The sequence below is a fragment of the Tinamus guttatus genome, unplaced genomic scaffold (genome assembly GCF_059628265.1).
Source record: "Tinamus guttatus ecotype Peru unplaced genomic scaffold, ASM5962826v1 Tinamus_guttatus_pri_ptg000208l, whole genome shotgun sequence".
Taxonomy (NCBI): domain Eukaryota; kingdom Metazoa; phylum Chordata; class Aves; order Tinamiformes; family Tinamidae; genus Tinamus; species Tinamus guttatus.
In genome coordinates, this window is record NW_028288742.1 from 10,916,796 (window position 1) to 10,936,193 (window position 19,398).

At 40.7% G+C, this 19,398-nt stretch overlaps 1 protein-coding gene across 1 annotated transcript in view; it reads left to right on the plus strand.

Annotated features, from left to right (window-relative positions):
* The first annotated feature begins 8,815 nt into the window (after positions 1–8,815).
* The window catches only part of SRBD1 (S1 RNA binding domain 1), a 118,494-nt gene continuing 107,911 nt past the window's right edge, over positions 8,816–19,398 (plus strand). Inside the window, exons 1-8 of the mRNA XM_088524271.1 lie at positions 8,816–8,904; positions 12,284–12,400; positions 13,846–13,928; positions 14,379–14,544; positions 15,162–15,527; positions 17,069–17,235; positions 18,111–18,228; positions 18,365–18,503. Coding sequence (XP_088380397.1) covers positions 13,846–13,928; positions 14,379–14,544; positions 15,162–15,527; positions 17,069–17,235; positions 18,111–18,228; positions 18,365–18,503 — 1,039 coding nt within the window. The 5' untranslated portion in view covers positions 8,816–8,904; positions 12,284–12,400. The remainder of the gene's footprint in view (positions 8,905–12,283; positions 12,401–13,845; positions 13,929–14,378; positions 14,545–15,161; positions 15,528–17,068; positions 17,236–18,110; positions 18,229–18,364; positions 18,504–19,398) is intronic.

Sequence of the window (19,398 nt, forward strand, 5' to 3'; positions counted from 1 at the left end):
TAGAATAATTTAAATTGGAATGATTAATTAGAGATCAGAAAAGAAAAAAAAGGCATTTTCAAACTCTTAGGTATTCCTTAACGTCTTCTGTACTCCTTGCATGTGAAGTTGCTAAGTCCATGCCAATAAAAAGTATAAAGGATGAGCAGATGTTTTAGTTTTTCTGGAATTAGTAAACAAAAACACCACAGTTAATAGGTTAATAGCTCTTCTTCTTTACTGAGTGGCAGAGATTATTGAGATTCTTGCAAATGTGTTCTCCAAAATATTTAATCAGTCTCCTCTCCTGCGTGCAAAATGGTCTTCAGGATAGCTGGTAACATCTTGCCTCCCAAACACTGATCATAGATTTAGTAAGATATACTTCACTTCTGACTCTGTCTTCTAGCAATTCACCTCACTTTTACTGTCTATAACTGCCACTTTGAAGAGACTTTTAAAAAACTGCAAGTTTCAAAATAATATGGTATAAATACGGTATTCAAATCCCCGTGGTCACCTAACTGCATTGTTATGGATTCACAGATCTTAGCAATAAACTCCTAATAAGAAGCAATTGCATTACAGTATTACATGCAGTATTACAGTGTTCAGGGAAATGAACATACTTTTCTTCACCCAGGAAAGCTGAAGAGGGCAGCTAAAATGAGAACTAGGCGGTTAGCTCACTGCTAATGGAAGGATACTTCATTTAGGAATGTGGGGAAGTGTAATATGTCAAGCATATCCTAAATTAAGTTGCATGGCATTGCAAAACTATGACTGCAAAGTCATAGTGTGTATACGGGTGGGAGTCAGCAAATAGACGTGATGGAAGCTCAAAGTTCCTCTTTAAACTTGTAATGTGTTCACTGGTATTTTATTTATAGAAGCAATTATATCTGGCTATACATAGTTGTTTTACAGAAATAGCAGCTAAGTTTTATGTGTTAACATTCTCCATTCATTGGAATTTTTGAAATTGCTTGTCAGAGAATAAATGATCTGCTATGGTGCAGGATAAGAAAGACAAAACCAAGCAACAAAACCTGTCCATTTTCTAGTCCTGTTATTCCTATTAAAGCAGACTTGCTGGCTCACTCTTTCCTGAACCTAACAACATTACCTCAAAGTCAGCATAGAGGAGGCATTTAATATGTTTATATTACCTCCAAAGTTTGGCCTCGTTACAAAATACTGTGTGTGCTTCAAACTGAACAGATATTGTGACTGAGCCTGCAGGACTGACCATAATTATTTAGAAGAATGGTCGCTAGGATTACTATCAGAACCATCTCCAAAGTATTTTTTACAAAATTGCGTGCTGCCATACTAGTAAAACTACTTAACTGTTGCAACTACAGTCAGAAAACAAGCTGTAGCTTCACTACGGGAAGGCCATGTCACGGCCTAGCATGATATTCCAGTGGTAGCTTTTGGCTGCTGTAATCAATTGCAGACCTGCTGGATCTAAAGAAAAGAAAAAATTATTCCCCTCGGCAAAGAGCAGAGTCTTTCTCAGGTCAAACCTAGGACCAGACTGATCAATCCTCAGCCTCAGCTCTGCTGAAGACAGTGGCATTTCAGGTATGCGATAGAGGCTGTAATGCCTCTTTGCTATTTATAGTTATGTGGACTTGTCCACATACATTAAAAAAAAAAAAAAACTCTCAGAGTAAAATCCGTTGAATTTTAAAGCTCCTGAAGATGGGAAAAGAGAGAAAATGCTAACTGAGAAATAAAGAGGAGTCCTCTAAATGGTAACTTCATGTTGTGGTATCTAGTACTATGACTAGACTTTGGCTACACACAAACTTTCTTGTTTCAAAATAATCCACAGACTGCTTGGTTGGAGTGGTTTGGGTACCTCTCTATAAAATAATGTGCCAATGGCAGACCAATGGCAGACAGCAGGTATTGTGATTGTGCATGCATGGGCAGGAACTGGTCCAATTTTTATGACAGAATTGTCCATTAAAAAAGGCACAAAAAATGACAACATATTCAAAGTTGCCAAAGTACTGGTGCCTTCTAGGCTCAGATAACTCCTACTTACTAAACTCTAATATTCTTATGTACCCCCCTTTGTGTACTAAGATCAGAGCATATCATAGCTATTATTTATCCTTGCACAGCCTTCTAGGAAACATAGTAGCCCATTTTACGAGGAAGAACTGAGACACAGAAAGAAAGACCTCAAAGGTCGCACAGGGTATCGGTAGCAGAGGAAGAAACTGATACTGAGATTTAGATTCCTGTTCCCTAGATCTAGCCTTCATATACTGCTGAAAACATCTGATCAGTTTGTAAGCACTTAAGCGTCAATTTGAACAGACGGGTGTTTTATGGCCTGCCTGCTTGACAACATCATCTTCTGCTTACAGGAGCGATACCTTTTATCAGTTTGTATGTAACAAGACACACAGCCCTGTGAATGCTTAAGGTCTTGACCTAGGTGCTTCTATAAACAAAGGAAACTGGAAAAAAATAAATGCTAAGAGAGAATACAGACACATTATATCCTTTCTGTCCTTCCATGTATCCAAACAAAAGCCTACTTTGTAAACTCTGATTTGTCTCTGACAAATAATAATAGGGAAAAATGCTCTCATGTGGATAACAGTACAGAAGAAGGTTTTGCGATTTCTGTTAACTAGCTTTGAGTGGACTGCCTCAATTCTGACTAAATCCCCCCCAAATGTGATGACTTCCAAAAAGCCCAATATAATGTTGTACAGCCCAATCAAAATGTTCACTATAATCTTAAGCATGCTTATTTACAGAAACTAAAGGTAGAATTATCCACTAGAAATCCCCAAACTGCTGTTTGCTTCTGATTATAAATAGACCTTAATGTCTGAATTTATGTATCTGGTAACCCAAGAAGCATAGCCTACATTTCAGTCAAAGCATCCTTTGGTATCCCTTAACTTTCTTATAAGATTTGCCTGCCTTTTTTTCCATTCCCATTACATATATGCATTGGAAGACTAACATGTAGCAGAGTTTCAGTAGCAATTCTGCAAAATAACTACAAGGATGAGTGAGAAGAGCCCAACCAACCAGCTCTGTGCAGCTACACCATTCAGAGACCCTGTATGGAACATCATGAAGGAACAGGATACAGCCCAGTACCCTTGAGCAAATCCCTTATTTTGTCTGTGTCTTGGTTCTCCAAAACCAAGAGGCAATTTTTGCCACACAAAAATATTAGTGCCTTGTCTGGATGTCGTGGAACATATGGTAATTCTAAATATGGTGAAAATTGTTTCCTCAGAGATCTCTGCTTTTGCTGATTTAAATTTGCCAGCCCTGAACCAAACTGCTGTATAACACCGACCACTCGATCACTGCTAGACACATCACAGCACCTATGGGCAAGAGGCATGGGTGAGGATGCCGTCACGCTGTGTTTTTGTGCAGATACAGCCAGAGAGGTTGTGTCTCTCACAGGGGCCTTTCAGCCTGAAGACAGGAAGCCCATTCTAAGACAGGAAGGAACAGAAGAATCCCAAAACAGATGGGGATTACAAAAGCACTTTGAAAGCATATTGAAATGATAGGCTATGCAGTCGGTTACACCACTTGCCATGCTCTTCCAAGCCTTGTAGACAAGGAGGAATTGATGAGGTTTTAGAGCAGGATATATACTTTTTTTTTTTTTTTTTTTTTTTGGTAGATGCTCTTATGTCAGCACTGGTTTGCAAGAGGCCTTTACTATTTAATTGGGATTTTTTTTGCCTTTTTTCCCCCCCCCCCTTCTGTAAGGCTACAGACAGGTGCAGACAAACACGAGGAAGCTCTGCTCATGCTCTGAGCTGCGCAGACCCCAGCCAGCTTCCGTCTGGAAGATGTAGAGCCATGCTAATGTGGCACCCTGCCCAAGCTAACATACCCTGCCTCTCAGCAGGACTTATTAGCTTAGGCTTGTGCCTAATAATCCTACTTCTGGACTGGGGCCTGGCTATGTGTGACAAGCTCAGGGCATGGGCAGGAGTCTCATGTCTTTCTGACCCTCTCTCGCAGCTTTGTTTCATTACATTTGGTTACCTTTTGTTGAGAAACGAACCGATAAAGAACAATTCTCTTCTCTCTATTGCACTCCTAATGAAATTTTTGTCCATCTGCCAAGACGATAACAAAACACATGAAAACCTCAGAGTTCAGCTTACACCATTACCGAAGCAGCAGCAAGGGCCACAGAAGCAGCTAACTCAGGAGCTGCCAAAGTGCTGAGGCAGGACAGAGAGGTATGGATTACCTTCTATATGAAGACTCAATACAGACCATATGATGGTCTGCATGTTCCTGCAACACAGCCAAGAACCAGGTTGCATTCTCTCATACCATAACTAATCTAGCATCTGCCCCACACAGCCAATTTCCTGCCCCCTTATGGGGAACACTGTGAAGACCTGGATTTCCTCCAGTTCTCAAAGAGGAGAGAGAAAGACCCAGCACATGGCCCCCCAGCTCACCTTCCCTCCTGACATTTCACGTGGCATTAATTTTCCAGTTCCTAGAAAAAGAGAGAAAAGGGCAGCTATGCTAGGTTTCTTTCCACTGACTACCATTACAACCACAAATCCGTCAGTGCTACACTAAGATGACAAATTTCACAGGTTTTATGATCTTCAACTTTGTCTACTGTGGAAAAGATACAGGATTCAAGCCCCATTGGTGACATGAGATAAGGGACAACCGCACTCAATTTAGCTTCTACTTTTCCGTAGAAATTCAGAAATTCCATTCAACCCTATCGGAATGCCACTGAGATTGCAAAGTAAAGCACTGAGTATGGGAGAATAGTGAGAATTTGGGATGTTCACACGAGTTTAATTTTGCCTCCTCGTGAATACCGCGTTGTGATATTTTCTTTTTATTTTTTTCCATGGGCTGCCTACCCCCATCAGTAAAGAACTGTGCAATGGACAGAGACACAATCACTTGAGTACCTCCAGGCATGAATTTTGCTGTTGATACACCTAGAATCTCTTTTGCAAGCAAGTATACACTTATTTCATCCTCTGTGCAGACTGGTAAGAAGCCATAAAAGCTATATAAACCCAGCACAAAGCTGCAGCTCATACATTCTCCATTAGCAAGTTCTATTATTTCAAGCTAAGTGATGCACTAGCTATGGCTGCACAAGTTTTGCTCAGCTCAGAGAACAGATGGATCTTTTGCTTGTAAAACACCATATAGATTTACCTTGTGCTGAAGAATTTTTAAGTCAAGCTTGGGAAAGCATTTTATTCATTCTATTCAGGGCAAAACTTCAAGAAACTGACTTTTAAATCCCTCTGAAATCTTAGGAATAATCTGTGTTTAAACTTAGTCATATGCTTTAATCTGCCTTTTTTTTTTTTTTTTTTTTTTTTTTTTTTTTTTACCTTTTTGCTCTCCCAAATAGAGAAAAATTTAAGCCCATGCTTTCCTGATTGGAACTCTAAAAACATTAACATATCTGACAGTGATTTACTGGTGTCGAGTCGAACCCCATCAGAGAACAGTAACACACCGAGCAAGCATTACATCTGGGACAGTAAAAGGCATCTTGCTTTGTAACTATACTGCACTGCGTTAGAAAGTAAATCCTACATATTTATGAGAGGAAAAAGCCTCGCATTATTAGATCAGTTTTATTCAAAATGATCCAAATTAGGGAGTTTCAAGTTTTATATCCTTCACTTGAATTTACAACTGGTGCGTTCTTTGAACTGAACTCTGAAATAATTGGGTAAATGCCTTTTTAAAGGTTTAGAGAAATGTCAGTCTTAATCCTTTGCAGCAGGGGTCACTATAAACAAATCTAAAAGAAGTTGCCAGCATAGAATACATACGCCAGAACAGATAGTAAAATTACTGAATATAGATAAGGAACAGTGCCACAGTAGGTAAGCAGGAGGAAAAAAACCAAACATTTTTATAAAGATAATTTCCCTAAAATCAGCTGTATAGGCTTAGCTCATCATTACAAGAATGATGACCTAATTTCAAATTATTTATAGAAAAGAAATGAAGTTGACTCTGTGATATGTACTTAGGCACAGGAATTTTAATGCAGTGTATCAAAGCAGTCAGATGACATAGTCAGTATTTTTATATTAAGAACAAAATTTCACTGCAAGTATTACGAAGTATAACCAGACCAACTATTTAAATATGATCTTAAAGCTATTTATAGTCACAATCTTAATCAGTGCACTGAGTGAACTATATTTATAGCTGTATTTAAAGGCTGTTTTCACATGGGTGTAACAGCAACGTCTGCTCTGAAGCACAAAAATTCAGAACCTCACCTATTGCAAATGAAGATATTTCAATTGAAAAACTCTTCTATGGTTTCTAACGTGATTTCTTAAAGTGTGACATTAGCTGGTTAAAATAGAGCAGTTTAGTCTTAGCAGGGGATACTTCCCTATTACTAAAGCACTCTGTTCTTACCAGTACAAGAATCCAAGTGAATCAGCTCTGAGCCCTCCAACTCTTATACTCCTGACTACCTTTAAACATGTGAACATTTCTGCTGAGGTCTGTGAATCAGACCTTCAATTTGTGCAAATCATAGGCCCTATTTAAATCAACAGAGCTGTGAGAGTTTATATCAGCTGATATAAATTTCATTTGGCACGTTCTTTTGGCACAGCTCACATAACCCCATGCATAATGACAAGTATGTGCTTAAGTCTCTGTCGAGGCCCCCGGAAAGCTATAGAGGTCAGGTAAGCTTCACGGAAAGGGAGAGACTGTATCAAACATTATTGTGTTTAAAGTTATTCCAGGCCATTAAACACACATTTATTATAAAGTCAAGAAGAAAAACTATGAATTATTTAAGTTTATTACACCTTAGTTACACTTAAGATGGTACCATTCCAAGACTTGAGGCTGGTAGTTATGACCACAAGTTACAAATATTTATGATACAAAGAAGGAGACCTTTTACGGTAATGCAAGTTTAAAAGGAGGTTTCAATGTAATAGCCTATTTGCTACATTCTTACAATGACAGAAAATTAGCACCCTCACTACATTTTGCTTATGAAATGGACTCATAGGATCCTTGCTGAGAGTTAATTTAGTGCATTCAGATGAAAACATAAGTAAGGAGGTTACAGGGAAACATAAACTTGCATGAAACTTTAAGACAGCTTGCTTCGACTTTGGCGATGTTTTTCCAGCATTACAGTGCAAATGCGTACAGCAATGAAGACAAATAACATAGGTGCTAGTCTGCATGAGGCAAAGGAACATGAACATATCCAAAATATGCCTGCATCTTGCTCCTATCTACACCAGTGGACAAAGATACTACCTTACTGTAGCATCTCCATTTCACACAAATATGTTTTTTCCTTCCCAATATCCTTACAAAAATTAATTACCCTCATTTTAGACAGAAAGAAATGATGCACAGATAGGAGCCCTTAATCCACAGCCTAGTGGAAGCAGTGGAAACGTTCCCAATATGTGCCTGCAGACGTCGGGCTGGAGTTCAGCAGAAGGGTATTCCAGAGCGTTGCCCTTACTGGTCTGACGGGATGCGAGGGCCTCCTGCGCTGGCACATCACACTTCCCAGCCCTAAAGCACACGGAGTGACTTTTCCCTTCTCAAAGGGGATTTGGGCAACAAATCATTTGCTGGGAACTGCCTCAGTGCCATAAAAATACTGGCATTTACACAAATCTGCCAAAGATATAAGAAGATGTGTGTGTGTATTTATGTAAAATATGTTAATATTGATTTATCAGCGCCCACCCGGTACCGGCGGATCCTCCCGCCAGGCCCCGCCACCCGCCCGCCGCTCCAGCCAGGAGCGGGGCGCGAACCCGCAGCCTCGCGAGGCCGCCGCGCCCTGCGGCGCCCCCTGGAGGCGGCGCGGGCAGGCGCGGCCGGGCGGGCCCCGCGGAGGAGGAGGCGGCGGCGGCGGCGGCCCCGCCTGCCCCGCGCGGCTTCCTGCGGCGCGGCCGCTTCCTGCTCCTCCCCTCGGCGCGGCGGCTCGCGGCGCCATGGCCGCCCTGGCGGCCCTTTCAAACGCGGGAGCCGGCGGCAGGGGGTAACGCGGCGGGAAGGCGCCCGCGGCCGAGCCGGGCGCGGAGCTGGGGCCGCCGCAGCCCGCGCTGCGGGCGAGGCGAAGGGGGCGGCGCTGCGAGCGGCGGGGCCGCCCGCCCGGGCTGCGCTTTTGTCTCGCGGCGCAGGTGGAAAGTGCCCTTCTCCGCATCGTCCCCGGGCGCCCGTGCCCGCTCCCTGGAGCCCCGCGGGGGTTCGGCTGCCGAGGGAGCCCTGCGGCTCGAGGGGGGCCGCCCCGGCACCGCGCGCGGCTGCGGGGCTCGTGCGGCGCCTCCGCGTTGTGCCCCGGGCCAGCACGGAGCGATGGGGCCCGTGTCTCCCCCCGCAGCGAGCCGTGTGGCCCCCGCTGCCCTCGTACCCAGCCCGCCGTGGGCGCTGCTGCGGGGCAGGGGCTGTCCCCGCGCGGAGGGGACGCGTCGTGGCGGCCCTGAGCGCAGAGCGAGCCCGGGCAGGGCCGGGAGGGCTGCAGTGATAGACTGCTGCCGAATGCAGGTTCCTTTCCTCAAGGGCAGTGCCTTTTACTGGAATGGATTAAGAATACAGTGTTTTCTAAAGCTGTAATAGCGGTTGTCTTTTTGGTGTTGCCTTGTAATATCTCCTAATAATCATAGACCTTTTTGTTCTTGATTAGCACTAGATGCTGCTTCCCTGGGTACGCACCCTCTCTGCCTCTCCCTTTCTGACTGCAGTTTTCCACACTGCTCTGCAGGCTTCTGATTTTGCTTGTGACTCCTTTCCCAGGCAGCCCTGACTGGTTTTGTGCAGGAAAAGTCCTTGGAAATCTGTCGCGCCAGGTTTTCTGAGCAAAACTTTATGGGAACTCTCCATCACTTCAACCTCAAAAGGATTCCAGTAAGTTGGAATTATATTTTAAAGTTCAGTGGATTTGTTACAAGTGATTAAAAACTGTCTGAAATAGTAAATCAATTTCAGCTGTCATTTCCTGTTCACTCACACTGTGATTTCTCCTTATAATCTTATAATACCTTAAAATGTCAAAGAAAATGAATAATAATATATAAGCTTTCAACAGATCCAAGTGGGCCATTCGGCTGCTACTAACAACATACTAAAATTCATACCAAAATTGTGAGATGCGTAGTGCTTTTTTTTCTTTTTTTTTTCCCTGCCCTGGACACTTGGTGTTCTAATAAATGGTTATTTGGCTTCAACGTGACTTAAAGCAGATACGTGATTTAAGAAAAGGCCCAAGTGCAAAAATTTGTTATCCTTGCTTCAGTTTATAAAAGCAGAACACCCAGAGCAAAGATGCAGGAGCTTCCTACAGAGACACAGAAGAAACACATTACTTTGTATTAATTCAAAAAGGGCTTTAAAGGTTTTCCTGCCCTTTCCTGCTAGAGAGATTCTTGTTTTTATTTTTTTTTCCCCTCTCCTGTAGGTACTGAAATTAAATAAATTTCTAAGTGTATGTGTGCGGTTGTTTTTTCATGCTGTGCCTTCAGCAAAGAGAAACAACAGCTGTCTGAATTGTAATTCAGTCAAATTGATACTTAGATCTGTGTTTCCTTTTATTATGTATGAGGAAATTGTGTGAGCTGTGTAGTACAGTTTTGAGATTTACATTAACCATAGAGGCATCACTTAGTTATGTTGCAAAAGTATAATATATTCTTTAACTTTTAAAAATATAATCTTATTTTCTAGAATACATTGTAAAAGATGTGGCAGTCTGTTAAGATTACTGGAGCAATTTCTGATTTTGAAAATTGTTGCTCTAATGGTTTAGTTACAAAACAGTCTAATGATAACACTGCGTTTTCTTGGTTGTAGGGAAGACTGGATGGGGGGAAGAAACTTCTTTTTTTTTCCTCCCTTGGGTGCTTATTTTTAAAATAAGACTGTAGAAACTTATTTTCCTTCTGTGAGTGGTTGCTGATGGCACTTGGATTCACATCTGACCCAATTTGCTTTTAATGGGTTGTATCTTTGCGTGATTAGAGAGGATGAAGAGAATATCAGCCTTTAAATGCCCCTAAATGAAACTCGAGTGGCTGCTTAACATAGTGAGTCTTTTAAAGCCTAAAGCTACTTGCAGTCTACACACTGCCTAGAATTCCTGTTTGGAAGAAGAGGGATCTTTATCCTTCGTGTGGCCCAACACCACACTGCACTAGTCCATTTCCATAAGGAGTTGCCAGACAGGGAAAAGTGCACTGTGTGCAGCCATCAGGATCACTGCAATGTCTTGTACTTCATTGGGTGGAGAGAATGTTTGTCTACAGTAGCGGATAAGTCGTCATGCCAAGTCTGACAGGTCTTCTTCCTTTTTAAATCGGGGAGTCCTTTCGAAGGACATGCTTGAGCTCTTTTGCTTTGGGAGAAGCAAGCCTTTAGTGACTGCCCAGGCATTTCTGGTGGCGATGCTTCAAGCTGGTAGCCATCCTTTGGAAGAAGGGCAGACAGAAGAGTTTTGATTTGCCTGAATATGGCAAAGGGTCTGGTATGAAGGCTCTCAATTAGAGTTTCAGCCTTTTGCACAGAGGCAAAATGCACTATCTCGACAGATCTGAAATGAAGAGGAGTCGAGAGCTAAAATGTTTGTGAGAGGCTGCAGTTTTCAACTCCCAGGTCCAACTGTCTGGCACAGAAGTTAGATAGTGCTGTTAAGATGTTTGTTAATAACTCTCTTCTTGAGGAACAGCATATTTTGATTACTGCCAAGTTTCTGACAATAGACAAAAAAAAAAAAAGAAGAAAAATAACTTTTGCAAACCTCCTTTGGAAGTTTCTTGGCTTCAGATACTAGGAGAGCTGCTAGAACAGAGCTATAGGGGTTCAGTCTTCCAGCTGCCAAGCCCACGGAATCCTACACAGTGTGGTTAGATAACTCACTGGAAGCTGCGTGTTGTCTTCCTTCAACTGCTACAGGAGTCTCCAGTAACCCAGACACTTGAAGCATCTGCCATAAGGTACATCAGTGCTGAACACACAGGAGGCAGAAAAAAATTGTTCTAACTTCTCTTGGGTTGAAATAGGTAGCTCTACGTTTCCTTAAGAAGCAGTTGGTTTTGTAATTGGCTCTACTACAGCTGTGGCAGTTGTCTGCATTTGGGAGAGAGAGGCAAATCTGTGCCATCCATAGTTTCTTTCCTCAGGATATAATACTGAGCTTATAGCCCTTCAGTTGATTCAGAATGGTTACCTGGAGGGTACAGAAAAGGAAGTGGTAAAGCCAGTTTTGTCATTTAAGCCAGTCTAACTCGAAAATATAGTGGGAGCTAAGTGGCCAGCTTCGCCTTGTCCTGATGCCTGTGCTGGGGAAGGCTGTAAGAGCTATTGGTAGCCCACTAAACATGTGAGGTGGGGACACCTCTTTTTCCCCTCCTCTCGAAAGATCCACCCTGCAAGGCACAGGGGACCAAACCACGTCCCAGCCCAAGCCACACATCGTGCAGGCAGTAACTTGTAGATTACTTTGCCATGTAGCCAGTGCAGCTGACCCGCTAGGTGCCCCATGTGAAGGATGTCTGCATTGGTCTGTTACTTGATTCTTCCTACCTTCCTTCAGATGACTTTAACTTCAAAAAATATTCATATTCTGTGATATTTATATAGCATCATCAGTGGCATTTAGGCTTGCTGCTTTTTCATCCTCTTCCCTGCCTCCTTACACTGAATCACAGAAGAAATGTTTTTCTTAGTCATTAGCTGTAGGTGTTTGCACACTCCAGTGCAGGAGGCTTAGAAGGAAAATTTAGCACATCTTATATTCTTATGCTGATGCAAGGGGTTAAATCAGTCATCAGTGTCAGACTGAAGGAAGTAGAATAAACTTCATAATTGAATCTTGCTCTAATTATTGCTATTTAAAATAACAACACGGATATCAAGATATTTGGGAATCTGCCATTAGCCTCCTTAGGTGAGAGGGAAATATTAGCAGGGAAAAGAAAATAAACTTCAGGATGAGGCTTTCCCTTTACCTGTTTTTTTTTGCTTTGATTTGGCAAAGAAAAGAAGCTGATCAGAGTGCTTAAATACTCATTGCTAGCTCCCCAAATTGCCTGTCGTGTTAAACAAAATCATTTAGATTAGCTAAAGATGCATGGTAAAGATATTTTACACTAAATGCCTAGCTCAGAAATGGAGAGAACTGTGGGACTTGACCATGTGAAAGATGTTCTAGTGCCTACAAAACAGATCAGAGAATTGAAAACATTATTTTCCTGTCTGTGAGGTAACAGGAATAAATATCTAATTAATTCAGGGTTATGATGACTGTTCTGCTGTAAGAAGCAAAGGAAAACATCAGAGTGGCTGTGTGAAGTTGCAGGTGTCTCTGAACTGAGAGTGAAGAAGAAAAGTTACTGGGAAAGCTAATAAGGTAAGTAAAGCTTCTTGTGTTTTCTGGCAATTTCTAGTTTCGGGTGTTGAACTCATTTTCTAATCATTCGCGTAATGGTATTTCAGTCATTGGAACAGCACTGGAGAACTGCCCTGCTTCTGACCATGATGTTTGCCAGAAGAAAGCATTTTGCAAGCAAGCTAGTAGCTAATGCTGGTTGATTGTACCCCTTCCACCGTGGTGTTAAAAACTGTTACTTAAATAATTTCTGGTGCTATCTGGAAAGGAAAACCTGCTGAAAGTCATTTGTAACAATCCTTTCTAGTGCTTGAACTTGAGTTAAAGGGCCCTTTGCCCGTGAGTTAAAGGGTGCTCTGCAAAGCAGCTTATTGAGTTTGTATGTTCAAATGTGGGACTTAAAGGCTTGTATCTACTGTAACAGTGCTGACTTGAGGATCAAGGAGCTAAAAGTTACTTGGGTATGAGGCCTGGAGAGTAGAGGAAAAGGAATGAATTGTACCAGGGACTCTAAATTGTTGGCACCAACCATGGCCAAAAATTATATAACTGATTAACTAAAACACAACTACTGTAGATATGAATCTCAAGCCCAGAGAAGGTCAGTGACTTCCATTTGGCAGGAGAAGGATGTTCCTATAAGTAAGTGTCTTTGTAGCTTTGTTTTTGACTTGGGATAAGCCAAAATATTTTAATGTGGTGGGTAAGGCCCAAAGGAGGGATTTAGAAACCAGAAGTACACAAGTGAACAAAGCTGGTCATGGTCTTCATGGAAACTTCTTGAATGTTTTTATAGAGTGATATACAGAGAGATCTTGATATATTAATTACTAAATTACCAGACTCCTCTTTTTTTTTTCCTCCTGCTGTGAAGAACATTGTATTTGTTTCTATGGCACATAGAGTACATTAATGAATAGTTCTCTTAAAATCATTGCATTTATTATGAATACAGGCAACATACAGTCCTTAGCGATAGAATTATAGATCAGTGTGGACAAATCTTCCTGCAATCCTGTCCACATTGAAACCATCTGCTAGCTCACATTCTGGAATTTTAATTTTCGTTGCTTCTTAGTAGGTTGATGGAGGAAGGACCTTGATGTATGTATGTAAGTGATTCCTAATAATATATCTGAGAAGCAGTACTTGAGGTGGTTGTATGTGCAAGAAAACACTTCTGTTTGAGGAAGAAAATAATTTAAAAGTGGTACTGGTTTGTCTGTTGGCAAAGCTGAGAAGGCTGCTGAATGGGGCTTAAATTCTTAGACACTATTTTAATATTATCTTGGTATTATTTTCTTAGATACCTATTTCTTAAATAGAAAAACAGAGAGAACTCTTTCTGGAAGAAATTTTTGTGATTGGTGAAGATGATGTGGGTATGCTTGATAGTGAGTTAAAATGCTAAATAAGACATTCAGCATCTTAAACCAAATGTTCTGTTTCCTTCTTTACTCTTTCAGATGTCATCTCTACCAAGGAGGGTGAAATCTGAAGCCAAACCACTTATATCAGAAGATGATGAATTATCTTCATTTCTTAATTCGTAAGATTTCTTAGTCATTTTTTTGGTGTGCATGTATAGTACAAACGTTTTTTCAATGGTTCGTGCAAAGCAGAATGATTGCAGTTTAATGAAAAAAAAACTCAGTTTCTGAGAGGCTGATAAAGAAAAGGTTAGAATACAACTTCTCTTAAATTGTAAGATAAAAATTATCTTTGCTGTTTCATGCTCACAGTGAAGATGATGTGCAACTGAACTGCCAGGTGTTCCAGCAGAATCAAGTGTGTACCCATCCTGCTGGCCCACCTCGAGAAAGCTTGGTAATTTGTTCTAGGCATTAGTGCTGCCATGGCATGAAAGACCTGTGTTTATTGAGTCTGCCTGCCTTTTTGCATCTCTGTCCTGTGTGCTTCCTCTTACACCAGGAATAATCTGGACTAGCTTGTTTACACACTTCTCACAAGCCATGCTGTTTATTCATTTGTTTTTCAGGAGCTCTGAATCAGAGGAGGAAGAGGAAGAATGGGAGCCAAAAAGCAAAATTGCCAAGAAGCCTCGGTTGCCAAAGAAAAATGAGCCAAAACCTAAGAAAGCTGCTGTTCCAAAGTCAACTGTGGCCAGGAATAAGGTCAAGAAGATGGCAATAAAAGAGGAATTGGTGAGTGTCATTCATAAGCAAGAGACACACAATTACTGTGCACTACAAGTAGAATATAAGCAAAACTTTTCTAACCCTGATTCAGTTGGTTTCTTGAGTCTGAGTCATCAGCTTGTCTGACTCCATGCAGTAAATGGGTGGTGTGTCTGATAAACTTATCTTTCCTGAGTATTTAAGCGACTCAGATCTGAGGGCACTTATTTTAAAACTTTGCTTAGTGATTATTGACATAGTTTTCCCTGAAGATCTCATTGAACAGCAGTAAGTGTGGAAAAGTGTTCTTCCTGCAAAGAAAACTAATCACACGAATGTTTCTGGTTTCAAAGTTACATCTTTGACCAGCTGGGTCAAAACAAGCCTTACGTGTATGTTTCCTTGCATGGCTGTTTGACGCTATGAGGATAGCAGTTTATGATGATGAATATAAGATATAATTTTGATAAAAGTTACTTTTTCTCACTTGACATTTTCTTGCAAGGAAGAGGCACTTGGGAAAATTATGTCCAGTGTCAAGTCTTATATGGATTTGGTTGAAATGCTATTGAACCAGTTTATTACAGTCAATGCTCCACACATTCTCAGGGGTAATTTTTTTTTTTCCCTCTCTCTCTCTCCAGGATGTATCCTTGCCTATTGCTCCTCCAGAAGTTAGTGGAGGTGGAGCGCAACTTTCGAAGCTTAAGGAAGAAGATGTAGGCACTAATCTCAAAACTTTAAATAAAAAATCAGAAGCACCTAAAACACAATTAAAATCATTCCAAGGGAAGAACTTAAACAACCTAGAGAGTGATGAAAAACCCTCAACAAGTGTTCCTGTGGTGGAAAAGCAAGTGAAACATGAACAACTTGAGGAAGATTTTACATTTGATGAACCACCTTCTAAAAAGATAAAGTCAGCTGCATGTCCCGAAGGAAAGCCAGTGAAACATGCAGGAGGCAACAGAGTAAAAGAAGAATTTGAAATGAACTGGGACATTGTACAGGTATCTCAGTCTCTTTCTTTTCACTTAGGTATTAGTGAAAGCATTTCCTTATGCAGTTAGCACTTGAAATCTAAGATACAGTTTGAGTCTTCCTGAGTTCAGTGAGCCTCTTGGCTATTAAATAGTCATTTAACCTCTACAAAAACTGTCTTGATAAACATAAACGTTGGGTTGGCAGGTGTCACAGGTTAAAACTTGAACACAATTTTAATATCCCTGACTTACTGTACTATAGAGTCCGTAGTACAAAGCTTGCCTGTTTTTTATTGTATATTTCTTCTGTACCATGACATGTTTCTTTTGGATGGTATGGTCAGCTGAAAATCCTCCAGGAATAAATGCCAATAGATTTGGGATGCCGCTGTGCATAATTTCCAGAATTTAGGATTTGGCTAGCGTGTAATCACTAAACTAACTGTAGGATTCAGTGGTTAGTATATTAGGTTGTGGAGGCACATTTGAGAGTGTGTATCAATCTACAGCACCATCAGCAAGGAGAGGCTGTGCAGATTCTTGGAACAACATTGATATGAGGAAGAGATGTTTTTCCGTGGGCTGTTAACTTTGCAGCCTTTCACATGAAGACAGCCCTAGAATAGGGTTTGCTCTGGGAGGCTGAATGTGGCTACGGAGCGTTTTGATATGAATAGAATGGGGAATAGATTGGGTACATCCTGTTATACTTGCTGCTGTGCTTAGGATGGGCATAAAATACTGTTTGTGAGTCTTCTATAATATTCTTGGAAGTGCAGATGGAGAATTTGATCTTTTAGATTGCTACCGTGAAACTTGTTTGTGTGCCGTATGCTACTAGCTAGAATTAGCTCTGTAGATTAGTATGGAGAAGTATACGTTTTATAACCATAAATATATTGCTGTTCTAAATAGAGTGAATATGACTCTGCAGGGGTTGTTATATTTTTATGCTTCAGAGTAAAACTTTTTAAAGGCTTTTAAATCAGTTGTCTGTAACGACTGTGAAGAACAAACAGCTCAGAATACTTAAAATGTTCTTAAGATGACATAAACTAAACAGCTATATTTGCATTTATCCTCATTTCCTTTTTACATATGCTATAACTATATCATTAAAAGCCCTATTTGTACAAAATCATGTTTAATTTCATGAAGCTTGATTCATGGTGAAGTGCTTGGTAGCATTGTTATAGTTTCTAATTATTGACTTTTTTAATCCAAGTTTTAAGTTGTTGGCAGTTTCTCTTGACAGAATTAAAAAAAAAAATCAGAAAGAAGATAATCAACTTAAATATTTAAACTGAATACTTTGGCTGTGATTGGGTTGCCCTGATCCCAAGAGGCCTTCCTTTCTGAATTTTCTTTCTTGGTCACAGGGTTCTGGAAGCATTGGTTGCTGTGCGTCTTGAAAGTACTAGCTGTGGTGGCAGGATGCCTGGCAATGCACAGGATGCCCAGCATCCTGCCCGAGAGCAGCAGTCCCTGCTGGTCAGCCTGTTTTCCTGGGGTTGGTTTTGCACCCGAAGTCTAACTCCTTTCCTAACTGGTTCGTTTCCTTGTGGCAGGCCTTGTCAGAAAGGACAAGCGCTGAACCGTGGGTGTGTGCAAACTTAATTCGCCTCTTTCAAGAAGAAAACACGATTCCTTTTATCGCTCGTTATCGAAAAGAGCTTATCAATAACCTGGAGGCTGATGCCTTGAGAGAAATACAGCAGACACTGGAAGAGCTACGGTGAGTGAGCTGATACAGGAAAGGGGCTGGAAAGAGGGAAAAGAGGAGGGAGGTATCGGCCAACTGCTGCTTCTGTGTTTGCTCCTGGGTTATGGCATTTTGTACATGCTACACTTATAAAGGGACTGTACAGCACAAATTTTAAAACTGCAACAACAAAGAAGTAGCCTATGAAGCCTGGTGCAGGGCGGCTCCGTGCCCTTAAGATGATAAGGGAGGAGAATTGTCAGCTGTTCTATCAACACTGTGTCTCCCCACTTTTAATCCAGGACTACCCCTTAGCAGGGGACTTTTTCCAGAGAGGGAATGTGGCCTGAGATAGTTCTTGTCCTGAAAAGTAATTGATTTGATCACAAAATGCTTACACTATCTGCTGTTTTTGGGTACTGTCATACACATCCTATGGAAGGTCTAAGAGTTTAAAATCTGGTACCTTGTGCTAGAGGCTGCAGAACTACCTTGCTGTGAGTTACAGCTGTAAGTGCATGTTGATGAGCACTTAACTTAGAGCCTTTTTGTTTGGCTTTTAAGCTAGTCATCTTGTGCAAATATATGTATATATATGTATGTATATGTGTACATATATATATATATATATATATGTAGCAGGAATAATTCCCACCCTTATTTGTTCATCTTTCTTAAACCTACCACAAGATATTTTGGTATTGTTTTGAACTACTTAAAGTAGGAGAGAAGTAGGAGTTTTCTTGGATTGTCACAGTCATTTTGTTGCAGATTAACACACAGTTTACTCTGCAGGGGTTTCAGAGAGCAACCACACTACTTCAGCAGTGTAAGAGGCAGAGTCGCAGCAAATAGTGCTTTATGTCCATCGTGAAATATGGCTATTAATATCATCTCTTGTGTTTTAGTACTGTTGCAAAGAAGACACATGGAGTGATGCAAAAGCTAAAGAAAGAAGGAAAACTATCAGGAGGACTGTCAACAGCATTACTAAACTGCAGGACTTTGGAAGAATTAGACCACGTGGTCAGTGTATTAATATTTTTAGATCATTTTGCAGTTAAATGCAATCTTGAACAATTAAATAATGCATAATAAAAAGTATATACATGACTGGGATATTTCTCTGCCTTATAATAACAAGGTTTTCCTTTATTTTAAGTCTGCACCTTATAAAACTGGAAGTAAAGGCACCAAAGCCCAGAGAGCAAAGCAGCTGGGATTAGAACCTGCTGCTCTCTCTCTCCTGCAGAATCCTGTGGAACTCAATCTCTTTTCTTACATTAAGCCCAATATCAAAGGTAAGCACTCTGCTTCCCTGATCAGTAATGTCTTAAATGCCTCAAAGTGGTTTTAAAAGTTTTTAGTTGCACGTAAGTTGCTGGAAGTTATACAACTGTTTTAAATTCCACAGATATTTCAGCAAGACGCAGTAGTGTTTGAATTTAGAGTCATAATTCTCCTTTGCTTTCTGTCTTTTATATTCAAATAGTTGCAATTGTGCTATACATTACAAAGAAGCCTGGAGACACTAGAGGATAGTTCAAGTCTGTATTTGGTTGTAGGAAAGAGAGAACTGCCCTGCACACCTTCCATTTGAATGATTAACTGATGATTTGACAAGGATTTTATAAAGAGCTTATGTTCATTCTGTATTGAAGGAAACTGTCACCCATCAAAGAAGATCTTAATGAAAATTAGCCCTAGTGGCTGAGAAGGCAGTAGGAGAGTTTTTCCTTTTGGATGACAGTAACAGTTGCAGAAAATATAATCTCTGAAATTTGAGCAGGAACTTAAACTATGTGATTGTGGCATATCTAGACTGCAGAATCCTGTTTCCTTGTGAATGCAGTTATGGGTGAATCTGTAGGGGGCAATCTCTGACAAAAAAATCAACCTTGTTACAGCCTTCTGTATGGTACTAAAATAGAGATTTTTTTTTTTCCCTTTCCTTCCCTATAGTTTTACCTTTTGAATGTTTCCATACATGTGCTGAACCTGACTTCCAGCCTAAATTGCCCTTTTCCTTATATATTGTTTATAAAGTGACCCTACTTTGGCATTGAAAATCATTTTATACATTTTCTGATCATGTAGTTATTATACTTTAGAATATGTCACTATTCTGTAAAGCAGCATGTTGTAACCACAGAGCTGACTGTTCTGGCAAAGTCTTAAGAGAATCATTTAGTAGGT